The sequence below is a fragment of the Mizuhopecten yessoensis genome, unplaced genomic scaffold (assembly GCF_002113885.1).
Source record: "Mizuhopecten yessoensis strain PY_sf001 unplaced genomic scaffold, ASM211388v2 scaffold8233, whole genome shotgun sequence".
NCBI classification, from domain to species: Eukaryota; Metazoa; Mollusca; class Bivalvia; order Pectinida; family Pectinidae; genus Mizuhopecten; species Mizuhopecten yessoensis.
Window position 1 is genome coordinate 559,474 of NW_018407445.1, and position 24,786 is coordinate 584,259.

Here is a 24,786-nt window from a genome sequence, read left to right on the forward strand (position 1 = left end):
ATATCAACGTGTCGGTAGAAACAGGTAAACTTTATATGGTAGCCGTATTCAGCAGTTGTTACGCCCATTTTCTTAGAAGATACATGTATCAGTCTTACAAGTGATATATTACATCTACCTAGATATAAGTGATATGCAGATGTCATGTCGAGGTATCTCGATCACAAACAGGAACCACTCGTGAGAATTGCCAGTTAACGAAGTGAAATCCTAGGTAAATATTATATTGGTTGACCTATGATCGGAAACAACAGCCTCGTGGAAATCAAATGTAACCCATCTGTCATCGATACTTCTGGTGTGAATGTATTCCGACCCTTACTTAATACCAATTACGTAAATAAAAGAAAAAGATAACGTCTGATTAGAAAAAATGCTGCAATTTATGTAAGCCTCCCCTACACATTGACTTTATAATTAAATAAGTCTGCTATGATAACTGTGATCCCAATAGTTTAAATATACTAATATTTTTAAACCTTTATGTTTCACGAAACGTATTGTCGTTCACGATAATGTAAACATTTCATACACATTTATTTCATATTTATTAAAGCATACGTTGTTTGTGTACATTACTGCTGACTGCAAAATGTTATTTAAGCGAATAAGATATCTAAACCCTAAATTTCTCATATTTTCTACTTTGATGTTTTATGTGGTAAATATATATGTATGTAATGTATTATATATGTACTACAACAATTAATCATTTCATATGCCCCCACTTCCAAGAATGCAAGATTTTTTTCTGTAAATATATAATGTCACATGTCAGTAGTAATTTTGATATGTGGATGGTATTCCGACTACTTTAGATCACAAAAGCACCAATCCATGCTGAGAGTTGTCAGTGTCTAAAGCTGTATACATGTATAAAAATAAAGTGAAGATTGATCACTAGAACATAGCCTTGAGGAATTAGACCACCGATTTCTCTCTTCTACAATGTACTTCAGTGCGTGAATGCAATCTGTCTCTTAGTTAAAAAAAAAACCCACTGTACTTCGTAAATAATCCGGACATGCTTTATTTAAGTATAGATAAAAGAAAGCAAAATGCTGGAAAATATCTTACCTGGTAATTCGGGTTTAAAGTTGACTACGCACGTCTGCTGTTATTTCCGCGGGCCCAGTTTTTAATATCCTACATTAAACCAACTTTTTGTTTCACGACAAACTTCTCATACACGCATATCTAAACACGCGATAGTGTTGTATATATATATATATACACACATATGTGTATGTTATAGTACGCAAGTTCAAAACTTCGGTAATATGTTATTGTAAGCATAGTTCTGCGAAAATTACATGCATCATTCTCATCTGTCGAAGTTGCTTCCCTTCAACTGTTCAATTCTGTTTGACTACGTGATTTAAGCTAACGGATTGGAGGATGAGAAAGTTAATTATCTTGTATTATAAGTCCTTCAAAACACAAAACATTTACAATTTTACGCACTCCAACTTCCACAAGAGTGTAATTTTCGTTAATATCAACGTTCTAATTATTAGCGAAGTGCACGTGCATTACCATCCTCGATATCCAGGTGTTACGCTCACTTTCACTCTCTGCACCCTTGGAATATTTCATTGTGAAATTGAAGGCTCAGTGTGTGCCACCTGCTTGATGAGACAAGAAGACTAGTTCGATCCTTTGATAAACATCAGAAGAATCTCGCGGTCAGATAACGGTAAAAATTGACAGGCTTTGAATTCAGGCGTCTCTCCTTTGTAATCTTCAAAGGACAGGTATCAGCCTAGCGATTGGTCAGTTTTTTCACCTGAGACCAATCAAACTAAAAACAGAAAAACTAAACTAAAACAAGGACTACTTGGAACAAATCCTACATTAACTGAAAAAATGCAAGACGAGAGTAAAGAACCAATAAGTATACATCCTTTTATTGGAAATTACCACTCGATATAAGACACCAATATCATACTTCACGTGGGACGCTTAATTAGCCATTTCAGTCTGTGTGTTCTTAAGGTGAACAAAGCAATGCTTTGCCATCTATGAACTGCCGAAATTCATCGAAAATGTCAGACATCGCAACAACATAACTAGATTAAGAATGTACACGGTCGTAAATGTTAATAAATGTCTTGCAGATTTCATGAAACCAGCAGCCTTAAGCGTGCTCACCTTTATCCTCAGCTTGTCTCTGACTTCAGGCAAGACCTCGTCGGACTTACTGCTCATATGTACAAGAAAAGAAACGAATACTCGGTCAGAAGCTGCAGACCAGTTTTAATTACTTTCGTCTATTGCAAAATATTTGTGAATATCATATGAATTATCTAGAGCTATGCAGCATCCTCGCTATGAGTAGTATGGCGATCTGGACACTTTTTCGAACCAAAGTAATGCCGGTCACCATTTGCATATCTTAACTAATATATACCACAAACAGTAAACTCTACAATAAAAACCAATAGAGTCAATGAGCCAAACTTAAGACGGATTAAAGGAAATGTTGTCTACCTTTTGGGAACAGTAATAAAACAAAATGAGGCAAGGATGTCGAAACATCCCTCTTGCCAAATCTGACTATAAGGTTTGTGATTTCTGAAGCTAGTGAATTATTGTATTTCTTCCTTCTACAAAATGACCAATTGACCGGTAAGAACGATGTTCAGAAAAAGACATCCAGCTAAAATATACTGCATGTATGGATGTTATTTGATCATATTTTTATCGTAACTTTATCCAGTTATTTTCATTGTTACACCAACAAGCACACTTGGTGCGCCGCCACCCTGGTGATTAGCTGTCAGAGTATATGAATACTTGGCCAACATACGGTATATGAGTCGGCCCTGTATGGTTGCGAACTTTGGTATTTATCACGAACAGAAATTCTTATATTAAAGCGGGCTCACAATTTTGTAATAAAATCTCTATAAGGACTTAAAAGAAGAATTCGTACCGATATGTGCTGTAGTCTAATAGGATGGTCATCCATAGAAAGTATAATTGACGTCAAGAAATTACTATCTTTTGGAAGGCTATGTAGAATGGGCAGGGTTACGTTATCAATTAAGATCTTTTCAATCGATTGATTGTAGCAGTTCTGTTGACGGATACAAATTGTTTGATCAAAAAGCAGTGTTTCTGTCCAGATTTATAAAACATAATTCAGAAGTGTAGTACGTACAAATTGCGCATAAATTTATAGATAATTGTAATTTTCCGGATAAGAGTAACTGGGACACTATTGTGAAAGTGTCTGTTTCAACCAAACAGGAAAATGATTTTAGGAAACGTATCTCAAATGACTACGATTTTAGCAAATTTAAAAATAGTCAGTTACAACCGCACTGTCTATGGTTAAGAAATACCCTTTATACAGAGATAAGATACATTTTATAATGAATCTAATTGTAACAATTTGCAACAGTAGAACTACAAAACTTTGTCACAAGTGTGGTGTACTCTACCAAGATCCTATAGGACATGTTGTATCAAGATGTGATTTTACGAGTAATATTAGAGATACACGATCTGACATTTAGTAATTGAATACATTCATTACCTGAAGATGAAATTATGTACCATCTGCTTGGAGGCGAAGTTAACTTCAGGTGAGAAAATAATGAATTGGAAGAATTTTGAATTACGTCTGTGGTAAATGTCTATTAAATGTTAACAATTTACAAAAGCTGGTGTGAAGGTAACCCTGTATATCAATATGTTTAATAAGTTACTACAAACTTATTTATGACACTTTCTTTATTGATTCACATGCTAATATAACCGTTAGGGAGAATATTTATTGTACAATGTACGCATACCTTACCATATGTCTAATAACATATATAAATATTTAGTGACATGTATGTTATTATCTATTGTTTTGATTTTACTATTGTACTATTTTGTCTTTATTAATATGAAATATATTGTAAAATAATAAAAAGTACAAAGCAAGCAAGTAGCCTGAGGTAGGACAATGAAGTGTTAATGTGTAATGAATTGCCATGCATGCGCATTCAGTAACAAAATAGTGGGAATTGGAAACAGGTGGTGAAGAAGTAACGAATGCTTACAACAGCCTGAGGATCAGCATCCGCGATATCCAGGGATTACGTTCACTTTCACTCTCTGCACCCCTGGAATATGTCATAGAAAAAATGGAAGACTCAGTGTGTGCCACCTTGTTGATGAGACTAGAAGACTAGTTCGATCCTTTGATGTACATCAAAAGAATCTGGTGGTCACGTAACGGTAAAAAATGGCAGGCTTTGAAGTCGGGCGTCTCTCCTTTGTAATCTTCAAAGGACAGGTATCAGCCTAGCGATTGGTCAGTATTTTTTCCTGAGACCAATCTTTTTTCGTGTCTTCAATTTTGCCATGACATATTCCAGGGGTGAAGAGAGCGTAGGTAAGCGTAACCCCTGGAGTATCGAGGATGGAGGATCAGGTAAATCAGGTAAATCTGTATGTTGTACCGGGAATTCACTAGTAGAGCATTCATGTTGAAAATTTAGTTATGTACGTATCTCTATATTCTGTAAAGTATATACACGTATGGTGATGTTGCCTCCACGAGGAACAGATATGAAGTAAGAATGTAATGTATATTTGCAAGAAACATCATTCGGCTAGCTTGGCCACTGGTGACGTTTGTGATGTTGGAGTTAATGTACTTCCCCTTGAAAGAAGCCAAACAGGGGCCCGTTATGAACAGAGACCAGAGGGCTTACCGGCTCAGCCAGGTTTCCGACACCTTGTTCACCACTGTGGTCTGGTTTAAACGAACCACGATTAGAGTGTGCTGTGAAACACAAAGACATCCCCCTGTCTTGCTTTCGGTGATAAACACGGAAAGCTTATCCATCTTTCATCCTCCCGAAAATATTAGAGTATATATTTCTATAAACAATCTTTTTGATGAGGAAATTATTCCGTCCGTTTTGTAAAGTTTTAATTTTTTATTTTGTGACAGCAAATCTAAATATGTATAAGTGAAAGATATGCCAAGGCCGGCGACCATTGGTTAAAATGGGTCAAGGTTAGTGCTGATAAGCAGAGAGGTATTAACGATCGATAGCCCCGTGGGGTGGAGACTAATCAAGACGCCATATTTGTCTAAAAAACTATGAAATATAAATTGATTATTTGCACGTTCCAGTTCCCAAAACATTTTTTCGTTCGACCCCAAAACTGTGTTAGTGTTACATCACATCTATCGTGCATGTTAAAGGTTAATCTGTTTTGAAGCGTGGTTTTTGTGATTAATGCTAAAACAGGATGAATCATCCCGGTGCAACAGCATCGCGGGTTCTCATAGCGACATTTGTGAACACTTCACCCTCGTGGCACAATATGGCCCTGTCGACAGATGCAGTTGAATTTCTGGGGGTACCGGGGGCATGTGTATTCTCGCTTCGAACTTCCTTGTTGACGACTCTTGACCGTTATCGATAACTAAGCCTACATGGATGTATTTTGCAGATATGGGGCTATGCCATCAGTCATCTTTCTGCGAGAGTTTCGACTGTGGCTGCCCGGGCAATATCGTGGGGTTCTGGTTCTGGTCAGTAATCAGCAACGTCCTATTGGATATCACGCTGATTGCACATGTGCGGTATGTACTTAACTATAAAATAATGACAGTGTCAAAAAGGTTCATTGAATAAAACTATGTACACCAGTGTCTGTCTACTTCTGTTTGGTTGATAACCTCGCCTTGAAATCATCCAAGGTAGGTGCTCCAGTCATATCTGGAGAGAGGTTGTTCCACAGTACTACTGCTCTTGGGAAGAACGAGTATTTACAGATGGTAGATACGGCATCAGCGTGCTGGGATGACAGTAACGACTAGCTGTGAGACATGGGGTTGGATAGTAGGATTCTAGGATGGCGATTAGATGGTTCCTCACTTTATATAGTAGAACGAGGTTGCTCTTTTTCCGTCGATCCTCAAGTGATTCCCATCCCAGGCTCTGTATAAGGCCTGTAACACTGATGATGGTTTCTTGTCGGTGTGTTGGTAAGATATCATGCTGCCTGCCTCTGCACCGATTCTACTCTGCTGATGTTGTTCTGAGTGTTGGGGCCCCAGACACGGCTACAATATTCCAACCTCGGTCTTACGATGATCTTGTAAGCCGTCTCCTTAATGTTCTGTAAAGCCGAAGTTAGGTTTCTCCTTAGCATTCCTAACACACGACAGGCTTTTGATGTTACATTTCCTATGTGAGTATTCCATCTCACGTTACTGTTGATGGTGATTCCGAGGTACGGTGTTTCGTTGATCTGTTCCAGCAGGTCCCATCCTAGAGTGTAGGTACTGGCATGTCTGTGCTTCCTGGCAAGTGTAACTGTCATATAGTTACACTGTTTGGTGTTGAAGGCCATCTGCCACTTCGCTGACCACTCATGCGGATAATTTAGATATTTCTGTAATATGTCCTGGTCGTGTTGGTTGTTGATCTCTCGATACAGGAGACAGGAGGGTTGGTCGAGTTGTTGTAAAAATTCCACATCAAGCGTGTGAGCGTTTGTCATCTCGTTCCCGGGGAAAAACGAGGAAACATAAAGGCGACGTCACTATCGACATTTACAATAATCGTGTGTTGAGAGTAAACAATATTTTAGCTGGGGAGTTTGTAAAAATGGCGGAGGTGACTTTTTGGTCTCATTATCGGGAGTTTGTAAAAATGGCGGAGGTGACTTTTTGGTCTCATTATCGGGATCTCTGGGATCCAAGGGTCGTTTACGGTAAAGATGGGGTCCATTTTGACAATATCAAACCTTTCATCACTCAATGAGAATGTGTTATTCATACGCTGAAAACATCCTCCAATGTCATTCTATTGCTCAACTGTCCTATTGTTTACACTTTGATTGCCCCTACTTCGTCAGCTGTGCTTTATATCGCGAAGTCAAACGGATAAAAAATGTGTCACGATCGAAGGGAAGTAACTCTGACAAATAAGAAAGTAGCAAACGGGAAACTTGCACAAATAGCTTCCGCAGATTATGTATCCAATATCATATTCCCAAGTTTTTTTTAGATTTTCGAATGAAAAATAACCTATCCACAAAACTATCGCATGGTTAAATATGTTTGTTATAACTGTTAATAAGATGTAAGAATATCGTTAACGACCCATTTATGTCGTCAAATATAGGGTGCATGACGGGGTTATTTACCGTTAAGTCAACCTGTAACCAATCAATTTTTTAGTCAACCTTTAGGAAAGATGAATATTCATAAACTGCAAACTTGGTTTTGAACCTCTCTTATCTATTATATTTATACTTTTACACAGAATGCGTTTACACACGGAAGTACTTATGAGAGATGGATGGTATATTCGGTTTCCTTACGACTGTTTCTTCTGATAGGTCAACAAACGTTTTTCCGTTTCCTTATTTACCTGATACACAGCTAAAGACGCCACTATCAATCCCCATAAATGGTTATTATTTGTGATCTAGAAACAGGAAATGTCGTGTATGGATCATTTATATATAGATAGATGGGGCAGGATATTAATCATAAAACTGATACCGTCTAAGAAAATGGGCGTAACAGCTGCTGAATACGGCTACCATATAAAGTTTACCTGTTTCTACCGACACGTCGAATATAGACACGGAGAAGACGAGAATGAAGCTTGTTTACTTGATATTAGTGTTGATGTTGTTGATGATGGATCCTACGTGCATTGGATGTGAGTGTGTCTTTATTTGTTTTAAAGTCAAACCCTGGCCTTATCACAATTTCTTACTAACCGATAGGTAATTGAAGCAGTAACTTATATATCACTATTTGACAATTACAAACTGTAATATAAATGACGTTTCACTGACTGAAGTGGTATCTATAATGAAAATGAAAAACTTATCTGATTCGAATTTGAAATATTGTTCCGTACATGTTATCTACATTTTCGGGAGGATAATTAGAAATATCAATTTTCCTGATTCTCTAGTAAAGCTGTAGTAACGCACTCTTACCTGTCACCGTCTCAGGATGACATATCACAACAACAAGAAAAGGATGCAGAAATAATTATTTCTATCTAACCTGCGTCTCAAAATTTGTTTTTGACCAAACAGGTTGACGAAAGAAGAAAAAACATTTACAAAACATTTCATATACCAATTTACATAAACATAAATTATGTGAGAGAGGAACATCCTTTTCTGTATTAAATAAGAAATTCTAGGGATCGAACTCGATATCAAATTGAAAGATGAAAATTTCTAAAAATGAAATAACTCAGTCAGAGAAAAAAGATATAATATCTTCTTTTATATATTATGTATGTAAGGGGATATAATTCGTATCGAAAAAAATCTTTGATGCGGAACTCTTCTGTGCAATTAGAACGTGAACAGTGGAAACATTCAACTTATTTATATTCCAAGCAAATAGTAGGTTGTTTAAATAGGCTCTAGTAAACATCAAAATTGTTACATTGTATAATGCAGGAGGCAAGTGTGCTACGATTATACACTACATTGTACCTACCACCAAACACAGCATTACACGCTCTCACATACTCGTAAACCTTAATCAAACAGGCAAACCTTAAAGTTTCTGTTGGTATGTATTAGAATTATATCGACGTTATCATATCTATATGGTTATTAGCACGGAATTAGAATAGATATAGATTATAGTTATCTAAGTCCGTGGTTATTAGCTATTGAAACTTCATCCAAATGATAAAATAAAATTGCAACAGATAATATTTGTTGTTTAATGTCACAGCAACTGTATACATATGTAGGTATTTGCGGACATACGTTATTACCTTCTGTGTGTTATCACGGAATTAGATTAGATTAGGTTATCTAAGTCCGTGGTGTTATATACCACAGGCAAGCGGAAGAAACTCCCGTGTACTGGCATCTGTAACCACCCTCGAGCTCCATGTCCGTGTTCTCCACCGTGGGATTTTCTGCGCAGGCGCACTAGAGTGCAAGATGGATGATGTACAGACCGGCCAATCATTAGATAGAGCATCATGACTGAGATTTTGCGGAAATAGTTGACAATGTATAGGGATTGAACCTAGTTCTGAAAATAGACTCAGCTCATTGAAAGAACATCTCGCATAGAAAAACAAATTTAAGTAAAAAATGATATCAAGCAAAATAAAAATAAAAATTCAAGTGAAATATTAGCGTTTTAGTTTATTTGGGAGTGTGTTTTTCTCCAATCTTATTTTAACTTTTTACATTTCTGCATCACTCGCCTAGACATGGATTAGGCTATACTCTAGAGCTTATCCTGTCTCTTCATATCTACCAATTGTTTTATAGCCTTAGATGGGGATCGCAACAAGTTATTACCAAGGGACCAGTCCCAATGTGAAGAGCAAATTCTGGTAGCATTGGTGTTTTCATTTCTTTATGCATTGAAAATACGGTAAAAGCGTACGTTGGGTTCTCGACTATTTCCATGCTATGACCAAGGCACTATGATAAGTCTCTCAGGGCCAATCCTAGGAGCAGGAATGCATTCCGCTCCTCATGCTAGGCAATTTCATATCGGATTTTAGGCTGGTTATATCAGCCATTTCCATGATATGACTCTGGGACAAAACCTCAGGGGCGGAGTTAGACGAAGTATTGTTGTGTTCGTTTCTTCTGATCACTTTGCCCGATGATATTTGAAATAAAACATATCATTATTCAAAGCAGTTGGGTTTTTTAAGTAAATATATCTGAAATGCTAATATCAAGCCCATTCCCTTTAGTCCATTGTGAGATGGAAAGACCTTCCGGCTAAACATCAAGCAGTCCTCTTGGTCCAATGATGACTCAAAACTTTGATTATAATCTCTACACCGGCATTGAAAAAGCGGGATGCGAAAGATTTCCCCCTTTTTTTTTTAACACAATCCCTTCTTTTACAAAAAAGGAGTCCTCTTGGTGCAAAGATATTTCAGACTAAATAAAAAGTTGATAAAGTGGACGGACAGACGACGGACGCTGACCAAAACATAAGCTCACCAAGTCCTTTTGGTCATGGTAAACTTATAAAGAAAATGTACACACTAAAATCTACTTTTCTTTTACAACCGTACCTCCTTATCAATCTCTGAAACTGTAACATATTCTCAGATACCAGCCATTGAGAAAAACGGTCTGTCTTGTTGTAAAAAGTATGAAACAAACCGAGATGTCTCTACCAAACACTAGACTATAGTACTCTGTTGAAACCTATGATATTATAATTATTGTTTTCTGTGAACATGTCTTAATTGGTTCTAGTATTTTCCTATTCATTTAAACATATGTTACATCTTTTCTTTAATACTTAGCTCTCCCTATATGTATATATGAAAGTATGAAATGAGTGTATTTTCGTCTGGAAAGGGCTTTAATAGGCAATGTCTGTGCTTAATCCAATTGTATCTTCTTCTTTTTTTTTTTATTAAAACCGGAGCCAGAACTGTCATTACTAAAATGCAGTATTCTGTTAAGAAAAGCTAAGGTGTCTTTCCGGCAAAGAAATGTGAAACCAAAACAAAACAAAAAAGGCATTAAATCATATGTTTCACATGATCTTAAACTTTTCACATATCTTCGTGAATTATAAAAGAAAAAAATCCTTGTAAAAAGAACTCCACATTAACTATAGATTTTCTGTTTTCAGGTGTCAATTTTGACTTGAAATAAATGAGGAACCAACTTTCATCAAGTCCAAACATACAGAATAAAAAAAATAACTATAGAAACTAATGATAAGACTAAACTTTGTATAATATCACAATATTATTTTTTGGAGAACAGTCTCAGAAACATCAATGTGACCGTAAATGGAATATGATACAGATATAGACAGAAAGTAGGGACATAGTCCATGTAATAATCCAACAAATAAACACTTAGAAATGATTGCAAGTCTATTTGATTTCGAACAGGTAATAAACTCAGAATTTCTGCTCGGTCCTTGACTAATCAACCCTGGTAATCACAACATTATCTGCAAAACTAATAAATTCTAAACAAAGATAGCAACAGGAACATAGCATCTTCAAAACTAAAGACATGGTAAACCAGTATTTCTAATGTAGATCATTGTCTAAAAGGAATGTTTTCACTTCACCAAGATATGCCCGGAAAACACGAATTCAATACACCGATTCAATCTCTGGAAAATATTTTCACAATACCGAGAAATCCCTTGTGAAATTATGTTCACAATACCCATAAATCCCTGGTAAAAAATATTCACAGTACCGAGAAATCCCTGGTAAAAAGCAAGAGGCCCAGAGGGTCTGTATCGCTCACCTGAATATGTTTAAAATAATTGGTATGAAGTAAAGATATAGAGATATAGCGAGAACTAACTTCAAACAGAGCCCCACCCCTATGTACTTAGGTGGGTCATACCCACTGCCTATACAAAATTGAGTCTCCTTGGCCCAAGGATGCTCCAGACTAAATTAGGATAAAATCCCTTAATCCCTATGGTAGAAGAAGGATGTAAAAGGTTTTACCTCTAATTTCCCTATTGAGCCCCGCCTCTCTACCTTCAGGGGGGTAAGACACACATTCGTACAGAAGAAGAAGGTATTTGAAGAATTTGCCATGTTTCCCCTATTGGGCCCCGCCCATTTGCCCCCAGGGGGGCCACACTCACTGTTTATACAAAATTGAGTCCCTTTTGCCCAAGATCCTCCAGACCAAATTGGGAAGAAATCCCTTCATCCCTATGGTAGAAGAATGGTTTTCAAGGTTTTACCTCTATTTCCCCTATTGGGCCCCACCACTCAGGTCCCAGGGGGGCCACACCCACCGTTTATACAAAATTTGTTCCCCTTTACCCAAGGATACTCCACAACAAATATGGACCACATCCTTTCATTCCTACAGAATAAAGGATAATTTGCTATGTTTCCCCTCTTGGGCCCCGCCCCTAAGGCCCCGGGGGGCCAGACCCGGGGTTTATACAAAATTGGTTCCAGGCCTTCACCCAAGGATGCTTCAGACAAAATATGGAACAAATCCTTTCATTCATACAGAAGAAAAAGGAATTTGCTATATTTCCCCTATTGGGCCCCGCCTCTCAGCCCCCAGAGGGGCCAGATCCACTGTTTATACAAAATTGGTTCCCCTTTACCCAAGGATGACCCACACCAAATATGGACCAATTTTTTTCATTCCTACAGAAGTAGAAGGGTTTAAAAGAATAATTTGCTATGTTTCCCCTATTGGGCCTCTCCCCTCAGGCCCCTGGGGGGCCAGACCAACGGCATATACAAAATGTGTTCCCCTTTACCCAAGGATGCTTCACACCAAATATGGAACAAATCCTTTCATTCCTACAGAAGAAGAAGGATTTTAAAGAATTTGCTATATTTCCTCTATTGGGCCTCGCCCCTCAGCCCCCAAGGGAGGCCACACCCACCATTTATACAAAATTGGTTCCCCTTCACCCAAGAATGATTCAGACTAAATATGGAACAAGTCCTTTCATTCCTACAGAAGAGGAAGGATTTGAAAGAATTTGCTATATTTCCTTTATTGGGCCCCGCCCCTCAGCCCCCAGGGGGGCCAAACCCACCATTTAAACAAAATTTGTTCCACTTCCCCCAAGAATGATTCAGACCAAATATGGAACAAATTTTCATTCCTACAGAAGGAGAAGGATTTTAAAGAATTTGTTATATTTCACCTATTGGGCCCCGTCCCTCAGCCCCCCATTTATACAAAATTGAGTCCCCTTTGCCTGAGGATGCTCCAGACCAAATTTAGTCTAAATCTACTTGGCCGTTCAGGACAAGTAGCGTTTTAAATGAAAAGTTTACGGACGGACGGACGGAAGGACGACCGACGGACGCCGCGCCACGGCATAAGCTCACTAGGCACTTCGTGCCAGGTGAGGTAAAAATAAATATTCCGCCCTGCCGCATCTCTTTTGAAAAAAAATTGGCCTGAGAGCCAAGTAATTAATTTTATTTAGCCTAAGTTACCTATGAACAAGCGGCCCAATGGGCCTGCATCATTCACCTGCTATTAATCTAACACTTGTAATCTTAAAAGTGGACTAAAATACAGCTACAGGCAGAATATCAGTGTTTGATTCATAAGAACCTATTAAATGATTTAAACATATGACGCCTGTGACCTTGAATGTCGAACAAGGACATCAGGTTGAAAGTGGATCAAGGTCATTCATTTCAACAAACTTGGTAGTCCTTCATCCCAGCATGCTACTGGCCAAATATCATCAGCCTGGGCCTTTTGGTTATTCAGAAGAAGTTGTTTAAAGTAAAATCAGCGTAGTCAGGAAGAAAGCTTTTCGGTTAGCTAAGTAATAGATGTGAAAAATAGTTTAACCCATTTCATCATAGGTATCCCTAAGCAATGGTAACATGAGCTTTCTTCTTCCACTTGGTACGGTTTTACATTTGGCTCCGCTGCAACATGCTGACCTATTAAGCATCATTAATCCGTTAACTGTGTGACCTAGATAAATTACCTAACCTTTAGATATCATCGAATAACATTCAAAGTTGTTAAATATGGCCTTTTCATTTTACAAGACTGCAAATAGAAGTGCCATAAATATGATAATTCATGTCCATTGTTTATGACAGCAGCACATATTGCGAAAGCACGTGGTATTTAAAGTTAACTTATTGATCTAGGTTACTCATTGCTAACTTTCAAATGAAATACTGATTTGATTTTTTTTGTGGTTTCATCTGGCTAAAAACATCTGCATTTGATGCTGTAAGCTTTATAAAGTTCATAACAGAAAAATGAATCTCCGCATTGCATACATTTGCATGTTAACTTAGAGAAGGGGTTATTGCGTAGCATTCAATACATTCAAACGAGACATCTCAGTACCAGTATTTTACCGTTTTTAATTTCATATATGTGAATCATAGACAAATCATGATAATCGTACTCAATATTTCTTTATTAACAAAACTTTTCACAAAGAATAGTATCACAATATGTATTTCAACTTCAATTTAAGTTGAGATAATTAAAAGTAAAAAAATAAACATTTCGTTTTCATTTACAAAAGTTTTTGATATTCAAAACAATTATAAATGTATCATTACATTATTAATTACATATATAATACTATGTTCATGATTTCTTCTCTTATGAGATTATTCTCAACTATGAAGTGAAACAAATTCACAGCTTCTCTGAAATGACATATTACGTTCTCATCTCCCCTTTTCTTCAACCTATGTGTACCAAAATGAGTTGTGCACGTGTGATACAATAATTGAAGGTGTGTGCTAACGTGCTTTACATACATTATATACTGCTTATTAAAGCCAGAGGTTATATCCTAGGTATTATTTTAAGGTATTTTCCAGCCTTCAATCAGAATAAAACGACGTAAGTTCAATTGTTTACTTCAAACATGTTTTGGCAGCAATGATCTTGATGTTTTTATCAACTTATTTTGAAAGCAATCCCTTACATCCTCCTGTAAAAGGATCTAAACCCAATTCTTGATAGACTTATACTTTCATCTGTTTAAAGACTTGTTTTCAAATTGAACACCGGTTCAATTTACACAGAAATGTACAACAAGTGGGACTTATATGATGATCTGTAATTATACATTTATAATGGGACTTATACAACGGTCGGTTTTACATTAAGTTTACTAATTAAACAGGTTTCAGTTTAAACTACTTACATCGTACTTACGATTCAGCACAATGAAAATCTCAATGTAACATATATTGTTACAATAGTGTTATATAGTGGGAAGACAGACAAATGGATGTGATATTAACAACACTATCTTTGAATTACTGTTTTCCTTTTTATCTTAATTTGTTTGCAAAAACTGTATAAGTGTGCTTAGCTGTCGAGAAGTTTTTTTAAATTAAGCAATAACTTCAGTTCTTCTATGGGGAAAATCAGAGTTCAAGAAAAATATCAATTAAAATGTTTCGTAGAATGATGGATAGCCTGTGCAATAATTACATGTAGAAGTTCCTCTTTTCTTGTATTAAGTCATCTGCATAGAACAAATGACATAGACAATACACTGACAGCAATACTGTCACTATCACTAAGATATTAGTATGCCTTTGATAGAGGAACAATAGGTTTAGAAGTCTCCTCTGCATTTTTTTCTCCATTTGATCACTAATTTAGCTTAGTAAAGTCGCGAGAACGAGAAAATATACTGAAGAACTGACAATTTTGTTTCAAAACGGTTTTTTAATGATAATTATTTCATAGCTTAGGAGAGATCTTTACACAATTGTAGATTTGTTTTGGGGGAAAAAAACATAAACCAACATGTTACCTGTAAATCAATTTAACTTTTCCTTTTAATTTACTTTTTAAACCAATGGCATTTTCTTGATATATGTGATTTTTTCTTTTCATGATCCAGAATAAAACTGTCCAAAGTTTTGATGGGCCAGAGAAATTTGAAAGGAGACAAACCAGTTTAAAAGCTAGAGATACATTTAAGTGTATGAAACATGTTAAGATAACATTTATACAAACAATTCACCTTATATAAAGAGGATTGTTCTTTATAAAGAATGTTTCTTCAAAAGCAAAAACGATTGTCCAGTTATCTCAAGCTCCCTTCCTATAAATATATTCCAATATTCCTGGTCCTGGTCGCAGTTTTGAACTTCACTGATAACAATTTATTGCTCTACTTGTGTAAGATGATTCTCAAATATAACCTGCATGTATATCGCAAATGAGCATCATAATTTTTTATGCATATTTTTCTCCTATGACAAGAAAGTAAATGAAGAGGATTTGTGACGTCATGTACATATGTAGCAGGAGGTCCACTTCACATGGTGACCTTCTTCTATAAATACTTCAGCCAATGGCGTTTCTTTGTTTTTTCTAATCATTTGACTGTGTATACGTATGACATGGTACCATCAGTTTTTACTTTCATGTTATACACTGTAGAAGAAACAAATAATAACCTAACATGAGCAATAAGAGTATTTCTCTCATTTCCCTGTGTGTAAGATAGAGCTGCCCAGGGTAAGAAAGGGGTGTAGGACATTTCTATCTTACACCTCATTTCATTTGACATGATGTAATAAAGGCTCAACAATGATGTGACGTCACGAATTTGGAAAACTCTGAAGCTGCAATGTGGAAAAGGCGTCATGATGAAATAAAAACCTTTTACGATATATTTACCGTACACGTATAAAAGAGGAGATCTATTTTTCTGCGCAAACTATGTTTGCAAATATGGGGTATGTTTAATCTTGCCGACAGATTCGTTCTCGTAAAAAAAGCTTGGGGAAAAGTTGATATTTTCAAAATGGTAGCCAGTCCAAACGCATTTTCATGGTTTCGTGGTATGCTGGTTAAGATGGAATGAGATAAATACACTAAAGCCAAGGGTTTTGCCAAATTTGAAAATCCTGAGGGTGGAATTTCCCTATCCTACACCCCTGAGCATGGGATAGTCTTAATTTTCCCCTTTCACACAAGTCAATTCTCCAATATCTGTTATATTATTGACCAAACAGGTTAAAGTCACATAATACGTATCCTTTATTTTACAAGGAAATACACCTTGACGAGGACGAATACCAGATTCTGTACATCTGTTATGTAGCAATTGGTTGGATTCTTAAAGTTTGTACTGTTATTCTAACCATACTTCATGCTTATCATAAAATGTATCATAAAGCTACTTCCTCAGCAGAATTAAATGTCAAAGTAAGGATACCATTCTGACAGAACATTTGATGATTAACGTGATATCTTATAACAAAAAAATTGCGAGAGGAGTTTATTTACCACTGAACAATAACAGATACAGATATGTTTGTTAGAATTCATGATCCTCACAAATGCTGATGGTCAATAGTATATCCGGCTGTACCTAATTCTATTCAACTTAATTACTCCTGACACTATTTTGTCATTGCGTATTGCAGAGTTATCTGCTCTTGTGAGCAGGTATTGATTGTTGCGTCATTTGTTTGTGAGAGTAACGTCATCAATATTTGAGAAAACAACGTAATTTTCTCAAACAAACCAATGACATAACAATCAATACCTGCTCACAAGAGAGGATAACTCTGCAATACACAAAGACAGAATACAACTATTTAAAAAAGTCTTTTTATGACTGAAGTATTTGAGATTATATATGGTACAAATATATTGTAAAACAAGGCCATTGGGTTAAAAAATAACTGTTATATGACCGGAGTGCTTTTCTCTCTCATAAGACTCTGATCTGTCTGTTTACAGTCATTTAGACAAACACCCTTTGGTAGCCATTGCTGAAATATAAACTTCCAACTTTCATTTAAAATTTGAATTTTGTATATTCTAACTAAATCATAATGTTGAGATGAAAATTCAATAAGTTACAATAATAACAATTCAAGGCCGAAGTTTCTACTGAAAGAAGTTGATTTAAAACTGACTTCTGTAAACTGGCAGCCATTTAATTTCATTGATCCTTTAACAAGTATAACAATATACTTTATGCTTTATTTTTACTTTGAATATTCAAATTCAGTTATTTAAAAGGATTGTTCAAATCAAAATGGTTTCTAATTCAAACAGTAATGTTAAATTTTAAACTTGCTTTATAAATCTGACCAGTAAATGATTCAAAAACAGATCATTTTTCATGTACATTAACAATTGATAACAAATCCTGACAAAATTTAATTTATGCAAGAAAGGTCTCAGTGTTAAAAACAAATGGTAAAAATAATAATTTTCAATATTGTTAGGAGATCTATTCTTCTAAAGGATAATTTTCGCCACTCTAAAGTCCAACCCCCGCCCCCCTTCTATGAACAGATATACAATTAAGGTACATGTATAATTTTATTTAATTAGACATCTATACTTTAAATGAGCATGTATAGTTTTGTATGAATTGTCTTGATGAGATCTTAGTCATAATTTCCACAATCATTACATAAATATATTGACTTAAGTTGTTAGATGATCAAATTTAAAAATCAATGCATACATGAATTGTTATTTAATTTACATAAAATGAGAACTTTACATTATGCTGATGAGTAAATATAATGACTTTAAAAAAGCACCTTTGATAGAATGACAATGAGTCAGCATGTCATCTTTTGACTTTATTAAAAAAGTCACACAAATTATGTAAATGATGATTAGGAAATTTCAGAAGAAACTTGAGGATTTTGAAATCTCCATTTATGGAAAATTGTCTTCAAGAATGGTGCACTGTTAGTATAGTCATTCAAGTGATGGTACAATATTTTCCCTCTTACCCTGGACAGGTGTATCCGCACTTTTACCGGTGTGAGATTTCCTTGTCTCACCCTATGGTTGAGACGGGGGGATTCCCCTATTCATAACAATGGCATGATGTCACTTCAACAATGCAATGACGTCATGTCAACAATCCATCAACATCACGTCAACCCTGAATTTAGCATTTAACGTTATCATTACATTGTGTATATGATACACAATGGGAGAACAGGGTAAGAGAAAAAGAATCATTCACCCCCTTGTGGATGAGATAGGGGAATCTCAACCCTCGGGGAAAGATTCTGAAGTTGCCAAACACTTGGCAAAGCCTCGTGTTTGGCAACTTAAGAATCCTCCCCCTCGGGTTGAGATTCTCCTATCTCACCCCCAAGGGGGTGAAAGATTCTATTAGTCTTCAATATGTAGCAGAAATAAACAGCATTAACATGATGTTCAAATAATTCCAATAAAATCAGAACTGCAACAATAATTATTAAACCAAACCCACATGGCGAGTATTTGACACCATACAAGATCATATCAACAAATGGACCCAATTTAAGAAGAAACATGAACTTAAAATGTTGTTAAATGAAGTCTTGAATGAAAATTCCAACAGAAAGATGAATTCTATGATGGAGACATCAATTCCGTCTTTGCGTATTGCAGAGTTATATGTTCTTGTGAGCAGGTATTGATTGTTACGTCATTGGTTTGTGAGAGTAACGTCATCAGTTTTTGAGAAAACGACGTAATTTTCTCACACAAACCAATGACGTAACAATCAATCCCTGCTCACAAGAGAAGATAACTCTGCAATACGCAAAGACGGAATTAGATAATATAAATACTGATTTGTGAATATTTTGTTCAGTATTTATGTTAAGTAGTCATTTAAACCAGAATAACAAAAATAAAATTTAAATGTGACTGATAGAAAAAAGATCAGAAATAGCTAGTGGGGAAGATATCAACTTTTGTTCAATTTTGATTTAAATGTCACTTTTTCTATTGCAATGAATTTCAACAAGAGCAAAAAATGAAGAAGAAAAAAATGAATTTCTAACAAGCAGGCTTATGTCAAGGCAAAACAAATGAAATGATGCCAGAGGAATATTCTATATTTGTTAAATTCAAATGTGTCTGAAGGTGTGCTGTACAATAACCTTTCATCCCCTCTCACACATCATTAAATTAGTCACACTTCCAACTTTCAATCCAACATTTGCACCTTTGTTATTTACAATCTCAATTTTAAATTTTAACAACAAATGTTTGTACAAATATTACTGTTTTCATACAACATATATACTTAATTACATATATCACAGTTGACACTTTGAACCACATTGTCACATACATGTGCTATCATCACAAATTACCAGAAAACAGGCAAAGCAAAACATTTTCGAATTCCCAAGTCTCATTTTTTCCTTCAAAGTAAATGTAAGCTGGTATTTCAACACAAATAAGTTCCACATGATTTGATTCAAGAAATAGTCTTGAAACAGCATTTTTTGGGTAAAGTTTGTCAGTTTGTCTCAAATTATGATTCAAAGTATACAGGATTTTTTTAATTCCTTAATGAGGTATCAACTACAGTTTGATACTGGAAAGATATTAGAGATTCCCTCCCCATTGTCTAGTATATATATATGATAAAAAATAAGACAATACATGTTTATTTAATAATAATTATCTGTACTGTCTATACTGCATGATATCCCTTTCCTTTATCTACTAAACCTAACATGAATTAGGTCTTCTGTTACTGGTTAGCTGGTCTGAACTAAAAACATTGACATATTTACAAATAATTCCATAAAAAGGTAAAGATGTGTAAAAAGGCTACATCAAGAACCATATAAAAAGAAGATATTTTTTCAATTTTGAAATCTAAAGACAGGTTTTCTACATATTTCTCTAGAAATTTATCTGAAAGAGAAACAAGAGGCCCATGGGCCTTAATGGTCACCTGATATATGTATACAGAGAGTTGATATTTGTTTTTAACATGAACAGAAATATTATCCAAAGTGACAAAAAACAATAAAACCACCTTATTCAATATCTAGCATGCAGATTTAAGACTGAAAAGTATTTGAAACTAGCACCTCTGATTCTAAACAAGGAAAATGAAGAAATTTTATTTTAGCACACAGACTCCATTGGGCCCCACCCTACGGCCCTTGGGGGTAGGGATGGCTCAAAATTTACAAAGTATCAAACTGTCAACTTAAGGTTACAATTCCAATCAAGTTAGCAACATGAAATATTGAAAGTATCATTTGCCATTATAAACCATAACAAATTTTACCCCCCCCCCCTTCCCCCTGGGAAAACGCGAGACCCCAGGGTCATGAAATTCACAATTGTGGTAAAGCACCTTAAGACCCTTCCATCTATGAAGAGTATTTGATTCTACCATATCTGGGTCTTGAGAAGAAGATTTTTGAAATTTCAGTCAATTCAACCCTTTTTGGCCCCGCCCCTCAGGCCCCTGGGGGCTGGGGACCATATAATTCACAATCTTAGTTGACCTTTGGCCATGGAAGGTTTCTGCAAAATTTCATTGAAATCGGTTTAGGGGTTTTGGAGGAGAAGTCGAAAATGAAAATTGTTTACGGACGCACGCCGGACAAAAGACGATCGCAATAGGTCACTTGAGACTTTGTCTCAGGTGACCTAAAAAATTTAACAGGAAAAAAATACAGCTGTGAGAATACCGGTAGCCATTTTTGTAATACCCATCAACATTCTTCCTAATATTGAATGCTTCTCACATATCACTTTAATCAGGGACAGTATATATGTCCCTGCTTTAATCCATTTTATGAGATAGTTCATTTTTACCTATTTTTATTTTTTAGAAATTCTTTAATGATACAACTCAAACAGCTTTAATTGATTCATGATTCATGTATTAAAAAAGTATGGGTAACAGAAAAAATATGGATTGAATCATCCCGTATCTTTTCTGTTACCCATACTTGCACACTTTAACTGCTTTAGGTTGCTCAGGTAGAAAAAAACCTCACTTGTATTGATTAAGATTGTTCTCTGAATATAATCACACTTACATAAAAGAAACATAAACAATCATTTTTTTTGTAGTGTAGAATACTTTTACACTCCAATGACAGGTCGTTCGAGTCATTGTTTCAAGTTTCTCTATGTCTAAATGTATTCTTGTTACAAAGTAATCCTATGTAGATTATCAACTTTCTCTTTTGTGTACATATTTTATTCATTGCAAGAAAAAAAGCTAAAATCTATGTCCTTAAATTAATTCCCGAGACCTGAAACTTTCTCTGATGTATGAAGGAAAACAGTTCAAAATTTCCACAATAAAAATAACAAATATAGATATCTAATGACTATGATAACACTCCAATTTTCCACATATTCACTTATTCAACTCATCCTGTTTGTGTTTGGATTTACCTTTTTTATATACACCATAAAATGACCATATTAAAAAATCTGTTTCTGATCATTTAATAAGTATATAAATACGATTTGTCCTTGTAAAGAAGTTGTTTTCACCAGAAAAAGAATCACACATAAGGTAACACATACAGTAACAATAGTTTTGATCACAACACAGTCAGGAATGTATTAAATCCCATTTACTTGTAGAAAAATTTGAGACCTCTCGATCCCCTACTTCAATGTCTGTGTCTGTTTCTGACGAAGTGTTGGTGGTAAGGTCCAGAGGACCATCCTGACACTTCTCATCTTGGTCATCTGAGCTCTTGTCTGTGCTTAGATCAAGCTTGATGGGTGATGTTGGAGAGAGGGAACTAAGGATTCGATCAGTCTGAGTGGACGTCGTTTGTGTCGTTGTGACGGGTGTAGATAACATGGTAGAGGATAGGAGAGGATTCGATGTGAAACATGATACATGCATTATGTTATGTACCGACATAAGCTGCGACGGCATTGGTGAGTGAGGAAGGACACTGCCCGGTGATAACGGCAGAAATCGATTTACAGGGGGCGAGTGTACCGATCCATGGGGGGAGCTAGATGGCAGAGACGGAGACAATGGAGTAGGAATGTTTGACAAGTACAACGATTTGTTATTTTTTGCTATCTGTTTTTCATTTTCACGATAATAGTGACCATGTGTTCGTACATGCTTTCTAAGAGAACTTGGGTCTGTGTAGCGTTTGTTACATCCTGGCATTTTGCATATATAAGGCTTTTCTTCCTGATGAGTTCGCACATGTTTAAATCTGTCACTTGAGTTTGAATATGCTTTATTACATCCCTCAAACGGACATGCGTATGGCTTCTCACCTGAAACAATAAATTAATCAAAGGGTATTTGCAAATAACTTTTACAGACATATAGTTTAAAGGAAAGAAGTACTTAAATATTAAGCTGTTGGTGACTAATATAAGTCTAGGTGCTACATGTAGGTGAGCTAATGACAGTCAGTTCATCTTGGACACATTGCAGTGAAATAAACTTAAGTTGAAGGGATGGGGTATCATTTGTGTCCGATTGTTCAGTGGTGATTAAAGGCATCACGATTCACTGTGATGCAGCAACTACATCATAAGTATTTGCACTATACATTTAATTCATGATGAACTTTTTCCAGATTTCTATCATATTATAATTAGACCTTTCAGAGTAACATTCATTTTGATTGGCTTGTCTCTCATGGCTTGACAATTATGATGGACTGTATATTACTTATGCTCAGGCAAACTTAAAATCGAAAGTGTGGAAACAATTTCACTTCAATATATATCAGTTGTAAAATTAAGAAACCAGTAAAAATGAAAATGAAAATTAGAGACAGGAAACATGGGACACACAAAGGAAAGGCGAGAAATAGTTGTCTAACTCTGAATACATGAGGCACTGTAAACCAAACTTGATGAAAATCGGGCAAGATCTTACAGTCTTCAAGTGTTAAGTTGCTTTTTTATTTTATTTATTATTAATCAGAACTGAATCGAAAATAATCAAAATGTGGCATTAATATTGTATGTGTGATGCACATCCAATTGTGAATGAAGTGTATCGTGACAGCTCTGGTGACATATGTGTACGGTAATAGTTTCATCAAAATATCTCCTGTCTACTTGAAGTTGATGTCCTAACACATTCACCCCTGAAGACACATTTGAACTCTTCCAATACAAAGGTTGGAATAGTTCATTATGAAACTTCATGGGTGAATGAGTTAATACAAATTAGACACACAACCAGACAAGACATCAGGTGAACCTAAAGTCTCCCCAGGTCTGGATGAACAAAAGAAACAGCTATCTGAAATACATGTAGTTTCAATTATATATTGTGGCTATCGTCTGTGCTGCTTCTCACCTGTATGCGACCTGTTGTGTATTTTGAGATTTTCTAGTCGTGAGAAACACTTTCCACAGATACCACATTTGTGGGGTTTTTCGTTCGTATGCGTTCGTATGTGGATCAGCATCTTGTACCTAAAACACAGGTAAATAAATACTAGTCAGGGTGACATAAGCCATGGTAGTTAAGTTGTACAACAAGTAGTTACTTAATTAGTAACTGACCTTAACCAATCTTCTTAACCTGGTCACAGGAGCGGCAAATGTAGGTTAGAACCAGCATTAGAAGCATGGCATGTGATGAGCATCCTTAGATACATAAGCCATGCAAGTTAAGTTGTACGTAACTGACCTTAACCAATCTTCTTAACCTGGTCACTTAAGCAGAAAATGTAGGTTAGAACCAGCATCGCATGTGATGAGCATCCTCAGATACATAAGCCATGCAAGTTTAGTTGATGTGGGATCATTAATAACTCGGAAACTGAGCTTAACCATTCTTTTTTAACCTTTGTGCAGACAGACGGACAAACAGACAGACGGCAATCGCCAATCTATAAATATGTGTTGCAATCTGGCCAATAACAGGACATTCTCTTTTTGCAAAGGAAACCAAATTTTGCCATGATAATAAATGATATGAATGTCAATCACTATAATCATGTAATGATGTTGTTAATGTCGCAGTCATAATCGTTCAAACACAGTTTATGGTCATTAAATTAATACAAGTCATGCAATGTTTTTTCTCTCTACCCTTTCTGAGTTCAATGTTTTAACAGATCATCTACTAAACTGTTTGGTCCTATTACTGGTTCTAAAGCGAATCTTCTCTGCATGACAAGTTGTAAGCAAATTTTCGGGAACATGCATTTTATCATAGATTATTATAAAACAAGAGGCCCATGGGCCTTAACGGTCACCTGATATATTTATACAGAGAGTTGATTTCGCTTTTAACATGAACAGAAATATTATTCAAAGTGACAAAAAACAATAAAACCACCTTATTCAGTATCAAGCATACAGATTTCAGACTAAAAAGGATTTGAAACTAGCACCTCTGATTCTAAACAAGGAAAATGAAGAAATTTTAGCACACTGACTCCCTTGAGCCCCACCCTACAGCCCTTGGGGGTAGGGCTGGCTCAAAATTTTCAAAGTATCAAACTGTCAACTCAAGGTTATAATTCCAATCAAGTTATTAACATGTAATATTCAAAGTATCATTTGCCATTA

At 35.8% G+C, this 24,786-nt stretch overlaps 1 protein-coding gene and 1 long non-coding RNA gene across 2 annotated transcripts in view; one reads left to right on the forward strand and one right to left on the reverse strand.

The window, feature by feature from the left end:
• The first annotated feature begins 7,410 nt into the window (after positions 1-7,410).
• Positions 7,411-9,141, forward strand: LOC110455491. Its single transcript, XR_002463454.1, has 2 exons — positions 7,411-7,691; positions 8,848-9,141. It is a non-coding gene; the product is annotated as an uncharacterized LOC110455491 (long non-coding RNA).
• Positions 9,142-20,866: 11,725 nt separating this feature from the next.
• Positions 20,867-24,786, reverse strand: part of LOC110455496 (zinc finger protein GLIS2-like) — a 54,848-nt gene continuing 50,928 nt past the window's right edge. The window contains exons 7-8 of the mRNA XM_021505666.1: positions 23,564-23,682; positions 20,867-22,521 (exon numbers count right to left, since the gene is read on the reverse strand). Of these exons, the coding sequence (XP_021361341.1) occupies positions 21,827-22,521; positions 23,564-23,682 (814 nt within the window). The 3' untranslated portion in view covers positions 20,867-21,826. The remainder of the gene's footprint in view (positions 22,522-23,563; positions 23,683-24,786) is intronic.